General features: G+C 36.8%; 2 protein-coding genes across 4 annotated transcripts in view; both read right to left on the bottom strand.

Moving 5' to 3' along the window:
• Window positions 1-92: 92 nt before the first annotated feature.
• LOC128228524 (centromere-associated protein E-like) lies at window positions 93-13,018 on the bottom strand. Of its 3 annotated transcripts, none has more exons than XM_052939878.1 (12): window positions 12,627-13,018; window positions 10,242-10,391; window positions 9,794-9,985; window positions 7,698-7,903; window positions 5,455-5,605; window positions 4,519-5,066; window positions 4,167-4,283; window positions 3,294-3,492; window positions 2,752-2,874; window positions 2,527-2,622; window positions 1,372-1,524; window positions 93-1,091 (listed from the first exon to the last, which is right to left on the bottom strand). In XM_052939878.1, exons 1-12 carry the CDS (start codon window positions 12,729-12,731, stop codon window positions 939-941), a joined length of 2,193 nt encoding a protein of 730 aa, XP_052795838.1. In that variant the 5' UTR covers window positions 12,732-13,018; the 3' UTR covers window positions 93-938. The 3 variants fall into 3 exon arrangements, with proteins under 3 accessions (XP_052795838.1, XP_052795836.1, XP_052795837.1); XM_052939876.1 differs by having other exon boundaries at window positions 94-1,091; window positions 4,146-4,283; XM_052939877.1 differs by having other exon boundaries at window positions 94-1,091; window positions 4,146-4,283; window positions 5,455-5,584.
• Window positions 13,019-14,859: 1,841 nt separating this feature from the next.
• LOC128226159 (uncharacterized) overlaps window positions 14,860-18,248 on the bottom strand; it is a 45,052-nt gene continuing 41,663 nt past the window's right edge. Inside the window, exons 14-18 of the mRNA XM_052936054.1 lie at window positions 18,087-18,194; window positions 17,490-17,666; window positions 16,819-16,907; window positions 16,144-16,285; window positions 14,860-15,413 (exon numbers count right to left, since the gene is read on the bottom strand). Of these exons, the coding sequence (XP_052792014.1) occupies window positions 15,103-15,413; window positions 16,144-16,285; window positions 16,819-16,907; window positions 17,490-17,666; window positions 18,087-18,194 (827 nt within the window). The 3' untranslated portion in view covers window positions 14,860-15,102. The remainder of the gene's footprint in view (window positions 15,414-16,143; window positions 16,286-16,818; window positions 16,908-17,489; window positions 17,667-18,086; window positions 18,195-18,248) is intronic.

Below are 18,248 nucleotides of genomic sequence, written 5' to 3'. Positions count from 1 at the left end.
TTATCACACGGAAGGGGTCTTGTCAGTACCCAATCAGACGTACCCTGGGAACAAATATAAACCCAGATTGAAATGAGTTTTTATTTTTATGTATTATATCTAAATACAACGAGTATTAAACAGTAAACAAAATATAAATAATTTCACATTAGGCCATAAATATAATGGGCAGTAAGTCATTATGTAAATCAACAGTGACACTATATATTTGTACTGTCTGAATTATTTCCACATTATTGTATGTGTTGATACATTATCATAGTGTCTTCATAACCATATAATTGCAATTTAACTATATTCCAATACTACTAAATAATGTATGACATTAAAGCTGCACTCTCACAGGTTAATCGTTTTGATAACTTTTTTAGTTTTGTGCCTTGGATTGTGCCAATTTCTGCGTAAATATCTGCAAACTAGTGAATTAGGACTGATTACAAAAGATCAGATCGCAGATTTTCATATTTCCTTTTGAAAATTAACGTTTTATGGCTAAAGGCGTTACTTACGGTTTAAGAACAATGCATAAAACATCAACTTTTGAACTTAAATATGAAAATCTTCGATCGGATTGTTTTGTCAGAAGGCTTATATCACTGGTTTTCATGCATTCTTGCATTTAATGGCTCGTTCAAAGACAAAAAAAGGTTAAAACGTTCAATCTGTGAGATAGCTTTAAGATGTTAAATTAAGCTGATTCACCACATAATATCGATAATGGTATTAAGCTACCCAGTGAGTATATTTTGATATAGGTATGGCACACAACACAAGACAAACAATTTGAAAGTGAACACATTTTGACAACATCTGAGACCCGCACAGATCAATGAATATTGTATCATCCCATTTCTGAAAATACTGACAACACGTTGACCAGTCCAAAACCGTCGCCAAGGTAGTTATTCTTCTTTTTAAACATTCCTGCGTCTTCCGGTTTATCGCTCTGGTAACGCATAAGCTACCCCTTTCTGCAGACAGGCCCCGCCCTCTATCGTAAACACTGCTGGCCAAATGATGTAGTCGACCCGCTTTCCCGTTGCCTGGTAACGGTCGAAGCGCTCCGGATCGATGTCCAATCCATGTTTGACCTTGAAATATGAAAGTGTTGACCTTTAAATGGTTTACTTCCATTTTCTTAATCTATCATATATACTACATACGGGGTTATTTTGAAATGCTTTGCTTTTATGTATTTTGCTAAAGCATGATGAATTATTTATAGTGATAAATGACTATAACGCAAGTAAAGGCGTGAACAAAACTGTTTAGCAGGTCAAATATCATTTATACCTTTTAAACATCTGTATCGTCATGAGGGTGCTGTACGTATGTTTTATACTTTTACAAATGTTGACGGGTATGTCATACCTTAAACAAGAGATACATGGGAGGTTCCTGCACGGCCATGCACCAAGACAGCTCGAAGCACAGACGCACGTACGACATAATATCGTGGAAGTCTCGCTCGCTTACGTGACGTAGGAACCGCGTGCGGTCATAGTCGATCTGGTTCAGGAAATCCTAGAATGTACAAAAGCATCACGTCCATACCAGTTGCACTGAACTATTTTTTTTCAAAACGGTGAAAACGGAAAGAACAGCCGCCAATTTAAATGATAAATATTTAGGTTAGCCATCCATCATAAATACCCAATAATTGCTGTTGGTCAAGTTTCATTTAAAGTAACAAAATAAGAAAGTTATCATCGCGAGCTTTTTTGTTATTAAAGAATCAAATTAATTAAATGCGCTTAATGCGTAATCATAGGAAAAATATCCCCTTTATCAGATCAGAGCACAGTAGGGTAATTATAATATTATGGTATCATTCAAAAATGGAATCCATGCAAAAATACTAGTTATAATGGTTTATCAGTACAACATTAACATAGACATCGTTGGTAAGAGGACACTTTTGAAGAAAAACGCGTACTGCATCTTTTACTTGGAAGCCGTAAAACGCGTACTGCATCTTTTACTTGGAAGCCGTTTCGCTAAGACGAACACGAATTTTTTCTGAGGCGAATTTGAGGATAAAATTTGTGTTCATCCTAGCGGAACGGTTTCTTACGTCCGTAAGAGGACACTTTTGAAGAAGAAAAAACGAGTAACTGTATCTGACTTATACAACGAAAAGTGTTTTGCATATATTATTGAGGAAATAATGCATTAAAAATAAATGAGAACAGATTCAATGTATATGGCAATTTATCGGATAGAGGGATAACTCGAAATTCTCGCGAACGGTCCGCTTGCAACAGTAAGAAGACACTTTTTCAATAGCTCTTCCGGGGGAATAGTCGTATAAACTGTCGATGTAAATGCATTTGCACACCCTTATGATGGATGGCTCACATTAATTGCTCTGTAAACGGATACTTTGGCCTGCTGCCTGATAACGAAACTCAACACAAACTAATGTAAACAATTTCACACACAACGAGAGGTATTTCTTAAGTTTTTACTTCATCAAAATAATGTGCGCATCAGTTTCAAACCGAGACACAACGCATGTGTACGTACGTGGACGCCTCTCTCGAGCAACTCCTGTGATGGTCTACATCGGAAGTGGGCCAGGCGACGTCTTAGGTCGTCAGGTAACTGGTCTGTCAACGCTTTCTGAAGGTATGATAGCAGCAACGTTTTGAATATTTTTTTCTAATTTTCGTCTCGTCTCAAGTATGTCCATGACTACATATCATTTCTATCAATGGTATCTTCAAAAGCGACCATGAAATATTTTCTTACCAAGTGGCCATTTCTTTTGTTGACCTGCGTACTCCGGTATTGATGGGATGTTGGCGTCACAAGTGATGACGTCATAGTGTCCTGCTGCATGCGAGCTGCTCGTTTTGTGAATAGGTACGCTTCCTGCATGTTTTAAATATTTGGCTTATTTCAGATATAAAATAAAATGTTAATTCGGTCGAGCAATTCGTTTTCTTTTATGTATTACATAATGATGTAGTATGTGTTTAACTAAAGACCTATATAAACTACAACTTTCAATGCGAAACATGAATTATTCATCAGTGAAATTTAGACACCGATTTTTTTGTTTACAAAAACTGGATACGTTTTAATGGCTAATAATTGGAAATGCGCAAATCTTTCTTAAGCCAAACTGACAATTTTCGGCTTTGTTAAGCCATATTATGGTAACAGCGAGGTTAAGAATAACATTATACTGCTGCCAAATGGTGAAGTTCGACAGCTCTTGAAAGAAGGAAGATTGAAAAACATAAAGCAAATGCAGATCTATATACTGCAATGTAATTCAATGTTTATACCGTGCAAATCTCCCCTAATATCTGAATAGTCTTCTTTTCATCCCGCCTCTGCCGCTCCGTGAAGTAAGCGAACGCCTGACGCCACTCGCGGTCATATAGCTCAGACCGGAACCGCTCTGCCAGGGACGCCGGTGTCACAGGATTCAGGTCGAGGCTTTTGGTGGGTGGAGTCCCTTTCATGGAAGATATCTCCTTCAGTCTGAATTAGGTGAAAATGAACTGCTTATAAAATCAATACCGAATTATTATAATAAACAGGCTATGAATAGGATTGTTAATTACCCTTAAAATTGATCATAAACCACGGGGGAATTTAGACGTTTGTTATCTTTTTGTGAAGGGGAACATATTAAAACATGTTCATTTTAAAGCTCTAGTTATTTTTTATTACCAACATTAGTCATACGCACATATCGAAATGTAGTAACAGTTCGTTCATACCCATGTACTCACAATCACTCATTTCTGTGCCTGGGGTGCGTTTCAATAAATTTTTTATCGTAAGTTGAAATTATCTTAGTGTCATAGTTTCATTATTTTAATACATATTTGAGTGAACTGAACTCGAGTCAGCATTGAAAATGAACGCCAAATTGAGTAAATAAAAATAATTGATGTACAAATATTGTTAATCTTTATACAGGTTTAAGATAATTGGAGTTACGACTAAAATCCTTTTTTGAAACGGCCCCCTGGACTTTAACCAGAACTATAGCTTATAACCACGCTCTGCCAGGACCCCATATCTTACCGACCTCACTGTAGTTCAGATGTACATCTTTGAGTTTCTGTTCCACCACAGTCAGGGAGGCGATCAACCCATCCCACCCCCTCCACTCCCCGTTATAATACCTTCTATTGACTTCCTCGTACTTCTGCTTGACGTCCGAGAGTTCCCGTTCCACCGTCTCGAGAGAGCCGCTAGGCCGCGCCACCGTGTCCTTCCGCTTCTGCAGTTGCTGCCCCAGCCGCCGACACTCCTCTTGAAGTCTGATGGAACGCAACGTGCAATGTTTAACAACAATGTGATATTATGTTAAGGGGACGTTAGGGATGTCGTTAAGTATATGCTTTACTCATAACATATTTCTTTTGTGATAAGATGTGGACACTGCCTAGTTTAACCGTTGCTTAGTTTAAGGGTTGTTATAGTCCACATGTCAAGCGATATGGTACAGTTGTTACATCTCTTTTAAAATAAAACTATATAAACAAGTGTGTGTACCTTTTATTTTCATCCTTCGAATTGTTTATTTCATTGAGTAACCCTTCGATTTCTTTGGTTTTCTTTTCAAGCTCATTCGTATAATCAGTGTTCTTTCTGGTCAAGAAGTCATGTTCTTCCCTGACTGTGGAATTTTCTTGACAAACAGTATCTATTCGGGATGAGAGCGAAGCACATGTTTGAATTAACTTTTCATTTTCCATTTGCCAGTGTTTTTGATTATTTTCTAATTTACTGAGCATCATTTCTAATTCGTTATCATCATCAATACTGTGTGTTTGTGTACTGTCTTCCTTGGCATTTTCGTCTGTCTCCGATTTAATCTTTTCCATACGTTCCAACTCATCCAAGCGCTTCTGAAGATCATTAAACGCTTGTTCAAGCGCACTGTAGTCCAGTCTTAGCCTCTGATTTTCTAATTCCGCTTCCCCGAGCCTCGCTATGACTACATCAGTGTCCTGTTCGTCAGTCTGTACTTCGCTGTCCGACCCGCTCGTGTTCAGGCGTCCGTACGCGCTCATACTCCTCGGAAGGATATCGTCGATAGGCTGAGAGAAAATGTTCCCAAATTGCGATAAAAAACTAAAATGTTTATATGTGATGCATAAAAGGGTTATAAAGACATCGATAAGAGCAATCTACCGGTAAAGCTGTCCGCCTTTCACTGTAGAGCTTTTTGGTTCGAATCCCACCGGGGTAGCATTAACTGGCGCTTCACAAAAGCCACACACGCGGACTTCTAACGAGAAAACGGACTCGTAAATTGTTTATATGAGCTTTTCGCGACTGCAGCTGACTTCACAGTCAATATAACGAATCTTGCTGATCTTATAAACCAAACTTTATTGCAAACCATGCATTCATTTATTCTTTTCGTATATTTATTTCATGGGCTTTTGAAACATTGAAAGCGCCCAACTATAACCGTTCACCTACCGAACTGAGAGCGTCTGAGACTATTGACTGCTGCAGCTCTATCTGGGAATCCAGCATGTCCTTCAGGTCCTCCCGGAGTCGCCTGTTCTCGTCCAGACTCTGGCTTAGGCGGGCCTCCGTCCGTGACAACCTACAGGGGTTGGAAATAGGGCTAACCAATACAGTGCAGCAGTCGTAAAATAGATGCTGTGTGGCATATATGTCACTTAGGACAAATGTTTAAAACGATAAGATGCTTTGAAACCATCTTATAATACATAATAAGTTTATACAAATATTCACATCATACAAGTTGAGCATACTAAGGCCTTGCTCTCACTATCACGGCGAAGGCTAAGATTCATACCGAATGACCGTAACCGCGTACGTCATTGTCAGTCAATAGGCCCGAATTTCACCTTCATACGAGAAATGGCGAATGCTCTACGACAGAAGTACGATGACGGACGATGTTGGTACGACTTAAAGCAGATTCTGAACTATTGTTCAACAATATGGTACTATCAAACATGTATAAACCTCTGTGTAATTCGGCTATTAACCACGATCGTGTTAAGACTTTAGCTAGGTTAGTACTTACAGACGATAACAGGCGATTATTCACGATCACACTATGTACTTTCGATAAAACAAGATTTCCCACGTTTAAAGAAAAAAAACACATGTTTATTCATATTTAAGAGCTTCGACAAAATTTCTGTTCAGTCTGTTTAAGGCCTTTGGCATCTAACGTATAAATAATATGCTTCTGACACCTGTCACAGGTTACTATTAGCCTACAACTTGACTGAACTGCAACGAGAAGTTGCGGTTCATGATATTGCCGATTCCAACGGTATTGCTAGCACCTCGAAGAAATAGAAGACGAATGATAAGTTGTGCTGTATCTACACGATTTGCACATGCTCTGTAACGCCGCATAACAGCATCTCCGCATAAACGAAATCGACCACGTTTATGCGGTGATTTTCAACGCATAAACAGGACTTTCTTATGTGGCAATAAGGCACACTTTCGCCGCATAAAAAAATTTAAACACATACTAGTACAATAGTGGTTGATAAAGTTTCATCAAGATGGGACTTAGTTTTTTGTGTCCACTTAACCAAGCTTTGAACTAGACTTTGAGAGACGTAAATTCTGACAAAGATTTAGTAAGATCGGTTTAATTGTGAACCAAACCAATTAATATTTCTGCAAAAACGTTTGAAATGACGTTTGGCCCGACTAAAGGCGGGAATATATGTTTCGATATCGCACAACACCGTCATTTGGGACAATCATAAAATTGAATCGTCGTATGACGTAACATATATTCTCGCATTTTTGTCAGACTGACGATTATGTACCCTCATTTCGAACGTTTCTAGAAAAGCCAATTGTTAACGACGGACAAACAACAGAAATCAGATAAACGTCATCACCATTGTTTTTGTTGAAATATTAGAACTTTATATTTTAGCTTTATAATAAACGGTTACGTTAATCGTCTTCATGTGGCAAAAAGGCACAGTTGCGCTCCATATAAGCATTTTTTGCTTTTTGCGTTGAGCGTCGCCACATAAACGTGGTCGCCCTGTTTATGCGTTGAAAATCACCGCATAAACGAACAAAAACACGTTTATGCGGCGATGCTGCTATGCGGCGTTACAATGCTCGATGATTTGCTCCGAGTATAGCCTAAGAACCAAGGTAGACAATCATGATTTATTCGTATTCCTATCTTCTAAACCGTACTGGCTTCACAAACCTTAGCGTGTGCTTAAAAAACCGCATCGTATTCGTAACAATTAGTACTACAATCCAAAGAAAGGATGACGATCTTCCACTAATACATACGAGTTGCCTCGACCACCGAAAAAACTTCACTGACATTTGTTTGAAATTGTTTGTGGTTTTACGAATCACCATGATCCAACATGACTGACAAGATTCATAAAGGTGAGGTTCATGTCAATACTCACCGTGGCCAATCGTGGCCAAGCACGTGATAGTGAACCGACGATAATTACATAATACTCGAATCTCATTGATCAAGTATCAGCTATTTATTACTTTAATAGGTGAACATTGAAGTTATTTCCATTTGTAAACAAGAATCGTTCGTCAATGATGTACTTGCTTGTATGTAATCAAACCCATTTACGTTCAAACTTTAGACAAACTAGCTTTGACAGAAATTAAGTGCGGCTACAGACTCTTTGGTTCATAGTAACGGTAATTGATCGTAGAATATAAAATACCTCCAGGATATTTGTTTCTCCTCCTGGGCGGTGTTGGACCTCTTACGGGCACCATTTGCGGGGGCGGCGGGGTTAGTGCGGATGCCGGAAAGCTCAGCGGCGGGCTTAGAGGCTGCTTTGGCTTCCGCTTCCTCTAGCTGGGAGATCATGGACTGCAGCTCCGCACGGCTCATCATGGCCTGCCGCTCTTCAACACCGACAATCTTCTAATAAAGGGAGATCATTTTGTTAAGTTCTTATCGCTGAACGCATTTTCTTTCTGTAAACTACTTTAATTTCTATTTAGAGCAATGATACTTAAGGAACACAGTTGCATATGCAACAAGTCACCAAACTCCCTTTTCAGCCAATAGCTATTTGTAATTGGTGTGAGTTGTGCACAAAGAAACGACAAAGAAAACAAACATATTAATGATATATATCATGTGGGTCTGGGCCGAATAGACATTTCCGACCCGATGGCACGAGCATAAGCCAGTTATTAGGTTTGCCGAATTACCACCCACGCAGCGTGCCCAAGCCTCGGAGTATTTCGGTCCGGACCGTCAACCCCTACTTAAAAATGATCTTGCATCTTTTACTTTAAGCCCGCTCTCACCTTCGAATCAAACGTCAGAGCGCACTGAGCTAGGAAGCAATTTCAACGAACAATTTTTGCTCTTCATATTTTATGAAATGAACTCACATACAGAAACCTAGTCACTGCCTATATGAGTCCGCTTAATTTGTGTGAACACTATTCCAATAGCAATCTATAATATGTTGGAATTTATTTAAATTCACCTTTCCATGTTCCGGCTAAACAGTGGTGCTTTTTAGCGCTCTCGCCATTCAAGAACACACTTTTTATTACTTAATATCAGCACACTGTTCGGATTTCACGTATCTTTCAAGGGTTGCTTTTAAAGTAGCCTTAATTTATTAAACCTTCATAAGCCATACTTAAGTCAATAAAAGTATTCGAATTTGCATGAATTGAAACAGTCATGCCTTTAAATTGCCCAAAATACAACGAAATGTCCTAAAACTAACCATTCTACATATATTATAAAGACGTGGACTGACATGTACCGATTCTCAATTGATTTTAATTTTCGGTGTGAAAGAAAACTCTTTGAATCGATAAACATCGATGATGCTAAGCTGTTGCATCATTTTATGTTCTAATTTCTATTCACGTGAATAAAAACATCGATAATGTTTGATAGAAAACACCAAGAGCGGTTTGCATGGCACAGCTTCCACAGCAATTATAAACTGCGGGGCGCTGCCATATGGCAATGTAGTGCGATAATAAATATTGTTATCCAAAACGTTTTAAATTAGGCAATACCGAATCATTTCTATGTTTAGCGTCCGCGGACGGATAGGTTTTGGGTTTACCGGTTGAATAAAACCCCATCACATTTTATACGATCAACGATTTTGTCGAATAGTTTGATTTCCTTTCACTATAATTCCTAATTCATAATACATAACATAAGTGTTAACGACATAAGCCATATTTGGTTCTAGTATTGTTGGCTTTTGATATCCGAAAATGATGCATTATGTGTGATTTTCATGATCAAAACACTTATATAATGGTTTTATTTCAACTCATTTTACTGTTTAAATCTATCTTACGATTTAGGAGGGTCTAGAATGGAGGCTCTGGCGTTTATATTCTACAATTCTAGAAGGTCACTTATTAAGTATTCGTTTTTTTATCGGGGCCTCGTTTGCGATTTTAGGATAGCTGGATAGGGTTCGTACCAATGGTTGATGCTAAACATAACATTGACTTGGTTTGGCCTTAAAGCAAAGCGATCGACAATAAGTCCTCATCAAGCTAGGATGTATGTACGCTCGTTTGTGCGTTCATGTTTCATCACCGTAATGCTATCGTTGCCACAGGGTGCATAAACATTTTTTTTTATTCTAGCCTATATGTATACACAAAGAGTAGAATAAACAAAAATAATTTGTTTCTGTCCCCTGTGATTGGTGCTATACGAGTTCTTTATACATGGCTCGTTAATTTAGTGTCATTTTATTTGACGCCCCGAAGAATAACTGATTAACATGATATGGCTTTTACGATCATTTTTTCTCACTTGTAGAAGTTTCTGGTTTTCTATGGTAACTTTGGCAGCTTCTGTTTCGGCTCGCGTCACCCTCGATTTCAAGTCGACGTTGGTATCTTCAAGACGCTTGATGTCCTCGGTGTACGACGTCATCGTGTGCTCTAGACGCTCTATAGAATCTTTGTGCATCTGATTCTCCACCCTCATGGCCGTCAAATCTGCCTGTAAAAGATAGGCTTTAAATTGCTTTTATTCAGTGCAACTGAAGTACCATAGGTCTAAATTGACAAGCATACACTTATTAAATATAGAATAAGCTAACACGTTTATTTATTGAACAGTTAGCTAACAGATGATTTCCTGGATAAATGGTATAACAAGACCCTATCAGGCATTGAGGTAGATAGCGAACAATTACATACAACTTGTAGCAACATCAAAAATCGGAACAATTGCCAATGTTCCGTTTATGGAATACCTCCAGCCTGTCCTTTTCGGCCAGTAATGTTTTGGAATGGTCAACAGACGGGCCCGGCTTCGACAAGCTTGACTTGCTGGACTTGCGGGAACCAGCAGTAATATGTTCGATGGCGGACTTGTGTGTATTCTCAATGTTCTCCTTAACTTCCTGAAATATAAGAGTAGATCGGAGAACACAAACACAATGTCACGGTTCCAGCTACCCCTGGATGAGACACATAGTAACCAAAACACGGCGACACGCACAGAGCCTGGTTGGCCTACAATCAACCCAGACTGACCTCTCTTTCATTTATCGTTGTTGCACAAAAATGTTTTGGGGGACATGTTATTGTCTTTGGCCTCATACTTCGTTCAACAATGACTGTAAATTTCGGCTTTAAAATACCTCTTCAAAGATCTCCTTAAAATAACTATGACCTCCCCCTTCACATATTTTTTCTCATTAAAGACGATGTTCTGGAGCATTTTCTATTTGAATTAGAATGTCGTTATTGAAGCTGCGTTATTTTTTATGGTAACGTCATTGCTTATGAACTCACGATTCAAATATAGGACAAATTATGGTTCTATTTTACAAGTTGCTATGGGAATATCAATGCAGTCTTGCCCCATATTTTATTGCGGTTTGTTTTATTTTACTTCGAATATCAGATTCAAATTCAAATTGGCGTCCTCTATATGCTTGTGCAATATTCGTTGTTCATGCTAAGCAAAGCATGCAGACTGGCATAGTACTTAATACGTACACTTCTGAAAGAAAAGGAGATATCGAGTATACCAGAAGGTATTGCCTGTTTTGGACATATCCGAGTGGATAAATTACTTATTTTCTACAGAAGTATTGCTGAATATGTCCATAATATTTTTATTCCGATAACTATTTTTTCTCTGGTTGCCAAGGAACTATCTTAAATCAATAAAAAATCCTGTTAAATGTAAGGCCGAGACTTGATATTGATCGCAGTATTGTGAGTCATACTGTACTGCTAGGAAGCTTATGAACGTCCTGCTCTTCCTGGTATTCTTTCCCGTGGCTTAATGTCCAAACTCAATTATTTAAAGGAATGTTTGGGTTATATAATCCTTTCAGAGATTTTAATCAAATTTGAATAATGATGTTGGTTCTGTTTTGAAAAGTTTCTTCTTGACATTTTTATTAGTCTATTTATAATTTGACATCATTTGAAATGTATAAGTCCTTTCGGACAAATTTCAATCAATGTATACTTTGTGTTCATATTTGTACTCATTACGTGCACGCATAAAGCCTCGTTATAATTTAATTTTATATTTTCCTCATGTTTTAACATCTGTTTGCATTTAGTGTATAATACACTTTGAACTTTGATAATCGATTCGAAACAATGAGCTAAACATGTAATTTTTATGCAAAGGGATTCAGACATTCTATTAAATGTGGACATACGGTAATTAATAAAATAAGAAAAAAATATTTAGTGGCGACACGTGCATCTTTTTATTACTATAAGAAGGATTATTTTAAATGATTTTATTTTTGAAGTGAAGGTTATACATAATTATGTACAGATAAAAATGTCCTCTTTATTTTAATATGAATAAATATATTGTTTTTGTTGTTGTTTTGGCGTTGTTATTGTTGTTGTTGATGTTGTTTCTTTGAAGTGTTGGAACACACTGCTATTAATAGTTGGTTAACAACTTCCTGCCAATGGTTCTGATCGCTCCAATTAGACCTGCTTTCTCAATCCTAACTTCTAAGACTGCAACAGTTGGAATAATTCAGTAATTGTTGGTATTCAGGAAACACTCATATCACAACATATGGTCGACTGCATCTTATTAATCAATAAAACTCTGATTAACAAAATAACCGATCGTTTTCATTATTTATGCCGATACTGATATTATAACAATATCTGTTTTCAGATAAATAATTTATAAATATGCATTTATGCAGATTATGTCTTTTATTGACTCTAAAGATTGCGATGACACAATTTATCTTATACCTTCATTGTTAACAAAATATTATCTAGAATATATGAATAATGTAGAAAAAGGAAAAATACTGTATCGCAAATTGATGCACACATTTCAGTTTGTAGAATAAAATCTGCTTATATACTTAATTCACTAGGTAGGCTAGTCTGATTATCTCACTCCTTTGTACATGAAACAATGCCCGCGTTTGACTTATCCTGACTTATAAATGCTCCATTAGAAGTATACACAACTGCAGAATAAGATTTGTTAAATGACTGCTGTACATACAGAATGAACAGAGTTCAAATGCTTATTATTTAATCAAAATATAATTCCACTGCTTAATGACATGCTATATAATGTTCAACATTCAACAGAAGCTGCATACATCACTTACAATAGAAAAAATACCTACCTCCGCCTGTTCCTCAATTGCCGACGACATTTTTCTATCCAGGAGTTCATTTTTGCCACCCTTCTTCTTTTTCGACTTTTTCCCGATGCACGACAGAAAACTCATCCTGATCAACTCTTCACCAAATAAACGCTACCTTAAACAGCACTTAAGTACTCTCTATTTACACTGGAACAAAGTCAATACGTTTACTTTGAAAAACAAAAACAAAACAACAACACTTTTTTTTAAAAGCTCAAACTCCGGTGTTTCTGTATAATGAAGACTTTCACGGTGTGATCAATATGTAGAAAAGTCTCAATGTGTTTACTGTTTACCGAGAAAAGCGAAAAAGACAATATTTTGCGAGTGCAGAGAAGCTCCCTACACAAACACCAGATGCTGTAGAGGCATGTGAATAAGTTTCCGAGTTTCCGTTATCGATATTTCCACTGCGTGGTGTCGCCCTGATCTGATGATCGCTGCTAATACGACAACGGAAATCGATAGCTCTTCATAAGAAGGCAGTGTCGCGTGCTTAACCAGATATATAGTCAGCGCTTGCATGACACATACGGCGCGAAAAGTTTTGAGGTCAGACACCACTAAATAATTTTCCTATATATTCTATAGTCGACTGACCAATTTGCATACAAGATAACACTGACTTCTAGTGCTTTACGACTCCAACATCATATATGGGGATAAAGTTCCTTTTGTGTACTCAACATTAAACAACGTTAGAAACAAAGTTATGTGACTTCTAACAAAATGGTTGAAAGTAATCACTGTGAATTCGGTAAAAAGACTATATCCGGTGTACGAGGACAAACAATGCAGTAAAAAGAAAGCTATAGAAAGTAGATCAAGTCGATCCATCAAGTTGATCCTTCTTTTGAAATAACAAACCATTCAGCCTCAAAATATGGAAGGTATCCAACGGTCTGAGATGGTATAACCATGCTTTGGTTCACTGTCATTTGTTAATTAAAAGAAATAAGACATGTAACAATGAGTAGGCACTTCCGAATTGGTGTAATTTGTCCTTGACTTGCTGTTCCCAAATCATTTCTCCCTTAAATGCATTAAGGATTTCTAAACATTCTAAATATTTCTTGAACGTTTCATGACTCTTATTCTGATATTCTGATAATTCAAAATGAAAAGGAAAATAATGTCAACGACCTGAGAGTGAGATTCAATACATGAGGTCTACTTTTGATTTGTTTCTATCGATGCATTGTCAGTGAGTGTTGTGAACTCTTTAGGGGTACATACATCTGCGAATATCCCCGGAACTCGATTACGCTCAGCGCTTCATTACTCGTTCGCTGTCAACAAGACGTGTACTGTGGTCAAGGAATCCTATTTTATATTGGCATTATCGCATTTTTACTGGGCAATGATGCCTATTGTAACAATTCGCGTAATTAAATGGGGTAAATTATAATATTTATTTAATGTTTATGTCTGCAAAAGGGAATTCTACTACAAATGGTAGAACAGCAATTCAAGGAAGCACACAGTTTAGAAATTTAATTTGTTCAATATTATGCATCAACCCCATTTTACGAACTGACAGATGTATAATGAACATTATACATATATGTGTATATATGTACAAACACACTATATTCAATGCATACAATATCGACCGGCTCGTTCACACAGATAGTTGATCCAATCATAACCTCATTTTTTAATAAATGAATCTTTGGAAGTCACATTTATTGTGAGGTGTTATACTTTCTTAACAGAGAAAACAAACACTTGCTTGTGAACATTCATGAAATATTCACATTTTCATAAAAAAACACACAAGATAGGTTACCTTACGAAATACATGTTAAACATGGGCAACATTACTAACACTAAAGTGGAAAACAAACAACGTTTATCTTACAACAAACAGCATCATTTACATACAAATATAAATCTACAACATCATATACGTATATAGTCAGCGGTACTAAATTGCTATACTTATATATTTTAAACACCTTTAAACAATTTATATTTATTTAAAGTTTTTATCATATATATATATATATATATATATGTCAACAGGTTATTAATACATTTCTTTTAAAATAAAGATATAGAATATATAGGTTATATGTATGTGTATATACATATTAATACAATTACGACGTTATACATTTTGATAATAATACTAAATGCATTCTATATATTAGAAGTAAACACAGTCGGACTGACTAGGCGATATTGAGAAAAATAGACTTCAGTCAACCATGATTTAGTAAATCATGGACAATATTTATAATGTTCATCATTATAATTATATTGCAATACAAAAGTAACAAAATATTTCTACATGTATATTGTTATTAAAAAGATATATTAGTAGGTTCGTAAATAAATGTACATTGAAAACAAGCCGTAGTTTTCGACTAATGCTAAACGGAAACTATTTGCAGAACATAACTGGACATTTTATCACATTTTGGCTCAATACTTTCACACTATGATTTCCTTATCATGTGGGATACAAGACAAAACAGAGATTAGAAGTCACAAATACACTTAGCACAATGCACACGAGTTCCGGCACTGCCCCTGGTCCTCCGGACATGCCAATTGAAGAGTCCATGTTCTCAATGCCGCCGCCTCCCCAGTCCCGCTGGGGGTAGGTGTGTTCCCGGGGGTCCTGGCGGCCCGGCACATAGGGCATAGTATTCTCGTCACCTTTTTCCCCTACGAAGATTTTTGGCTTAGTCAACGACGTCACGGTTGTTTGTGACGTCAAATGCTTACGAAACGCACCTTTGCAAAATTGGTTCTTATCTTCTGTAAAAGAAAAAAACAACATGATTTTGTAAATTTAGATCTGCAACAGTAATGATTTTTTCATAATTAATATTTTGATTACTAAAAACCACGGTAATTGATGCACTCCCACTCAGGAAATGCATTCATGTTTCATCAAGGATGTTGTAAATCTGATACAGTAACTGGGAACAGTTTTATCTTAATTGTACAGCATGTGAAATAAAACCATAATTTCAGTTAAAAGCGTCATGGAGAAGAACTTTTCTATTTTTAAACACTTTTATTTAAAATGAAGAAAAACATAAACTTTCTACAACCTTGATTCAACATTGACATTTGAACCATGGATTATGATAGTTTTATAAGAACTCATGACAATAAATGTTTATAAGCCAAAAATGTTCACCGTTGCTTTCATCAGAGAATTTCAATTTCCTAATTTCATGTGATTACCCGCCCCCCCCCCCCCCCCCAAAAAAAAAAATAAATAAAAAAATAAAAAAAAAAAATTAAAATAAAATAATAATTATAAAAAAATAGATAAATAAATAAATAGAATAAATAAAAATAATAATAATAATTTCGAACCATATAATATTTTCGATTTTCTCTCAGGATTCAAGCACATGTAGAAAACATTACATGAAAAATAATTTCTGTGTTTTTCAGTTTACTTTTATTAGTCTTTTTATATCAGATGCACTATTCTTTTACATTATACACCTGGAAACATGAAAAAGGCTAATACCGTCTTGAAGGAAAAGTAAAAGTTCCGGCGTTCTGTCTAGTACGCATGCGCTGTCTGAGAGCGAGATGCATTGTGGGCTGTCCAGTTTGTACATGACCCGGTACGGCCACTTCCAGTGGTCACACAGGTAACTCGTCAATACCTGAGGAACGATGTGTACAGAGATAAGACTGGGGACGTATTCAATAAGCATCTTAGTGAATATTTTCATCTTAGTGTAAATTTCGTAATTTTTGATAACGATTATTTTAAATACCCTCTACTTTTCATCTGATTTATTCATATGCATATATTATTTAGACCATTTGCTTGCTTATTTTCATATTTTTGGTGTATAAACATTGTCCATTTTCTTAAAATTATAATTAGAAAAAAGGCAAATTTTTCACTAAGATGAAAATTGTTACTAAGATGCTTAAAAATTGATGTTTTATGCGTTTTTCTTAAACCGTAACGGTTTAAGCCATAAAACATCATTTTTCGAACGGAAATATTTAAATCTACTATCCGATGTTTTGTCTGCAATCTTAAATCATTTGTTTGTAGACATTTATGCAAAAACTTGCTCTTTCCAAGACAAAAAATAAAAAAAAGTTGTAAAAATGGTATATCTGTGAGAGTGCAGCTTTAAATATCAAAAATGAAACTGACTAATAAATGCGAAATTAATCCTACCCAACAGTTGAAGTCTCCACTAACGAACGATCTCGTTATGAGGAATTTCTCGAGTGGATGGTCGTTTATAAAGGCAAGACACTGGTACTCTGAAATCAAACAGATAGTGGTCAACAACTGGCCTTCAACCCAGTCATTCGTGTAGCATTATGGCGGCGATGCTACAGTCAATATCAGGTGTTCTTGACGTAAGAACGATATTATAATACCTTTATGTAACAATGCCTTTATAATTTGAAATCTGTATTGTATTTACATGCCCGTTATAGACTTATTCGTCAAACACTGAAAATACCATTATGACTTTCATATTCAGTGTTAAAGGACTGGATCGGTTTCGGGTTTAATTGGATCAACAAGGACATGCCTGAATTTAAGGACAGGAGAGGAACCACCGGGGTTATGTAGTGTACATGAACAGGGTAAATCGACTTTTAAAGGTTAGTTTGTATGCAAGTGAAGGTTTCATAATATACTACCTCTTCAGCGCGTCATCTTATGTTTAGGAACAAAGCAATTTCCGCGTCCTTTTAACATAAATTCGACGTGTTGATATTGTTGTAATACAATCGTTTAATTTATCGACATTTTGCTGTAAAAGGTGGCTTAAAGTCCTCAGAAATGGACCATTATCTGCGCACTCCCTTTACGGAAAAAGTAAGTCAGTTTACCTAGTGGTTGGTCTAGGTTTCCACACGTGTCGGAACTGACGGTGAGGACACCCCTCTTCACACAGCCGTCCGAATCCCAGTCGGAGGCGGCCCCGTAACACGGTTCACCGTACACAGAGCCGTTGAACGGAACTGACGACGAGAACCCGCAATACTCGTCCTGTAGTCGTCCGTCGTCTGGGAAAATATTAAAAGTATCCTAGCCGGTTACCACCGGTACGCTATTACGCACTGACTTATTACTGATAAAGCGTAAACGTATTATAATACCGGGGTTGTCGAGGGTTATTCTGTATATGTACGGTTCTTGTTTCGGTATTTACATAACAATGAATATTCTAATGCAAGGTTCTTGTTTCGGTATTTACGTAACACTTGATATACTAAAACGTTAGGCTCTTGTTTTTTACAGGTACGAACAAATTAAAGCAACACATATCTTTTTTGTATAACGTTACGCGATGACTCGTTTTCCCATCATTTTCTGCATTATCACTATATTTTTATGTGTTAACCATCCTTAACTAAAACTCCTATAACTTGGAAGTTGGTTACTTCATCTACGCAGTAAGTATGGACAACCCTGTGTGTACGTACATATCAGATTCCTCGGCTTGCTTCCCCTGTACAGATCATTGAGGGGACTGGCTCCGTCCTCAAACTTGCACAGGTTCTCAAAGCCGGTGTCTCCTCGGGCGCTCGTACCTGGACGGCAACAGGTGATCAATAGCGAGATCAGATAATAGTACAATATATATA

Source organism: Mya arenaria, chromosome 3 (genome assembly GCF_026914265.1).
Source record: "Mya arenaria isolate MELC-2E11 chromosome 3, ASM2691426v1".
Classification (NCBI taxonomy): Eukaryota; Metazoa; Mollusca; class Bivalvia; order Myida; family Myidae; genus Mya; species Mya arenaria.
This window is presented reverse-complemented; position numbering and strand designations above follow the sequence as displayed.

What these genes read in the sequence shown, in the direction of transcription:
- LOC128228524 (XM_052939876.1), bottom strand. Translation starts at nt 12,731, where the DNA reads ATGAGTTTTCTGTCGTGCATCGGGAAAAAGTCGAAAAAGAAGAAGGGT. An exon ending in CCGAAAAGGACAGGCTGGAG is followed by an intron (nt 9,986 to 10,241) that starts GTATTCCATAAA and finishes TATCTTTTACAG; the next exon opens with GCAGATTTGACGGCCATGAG. An exon ending in TCGAAGGATGAAAATAAAAG is followed by an intron (nt 4,284 to 4,518) that starts GTACACACACTT and finishes GCGTTCCATCAG; the next exon opens with ACTTCAAGAGGAGTGTCGGC.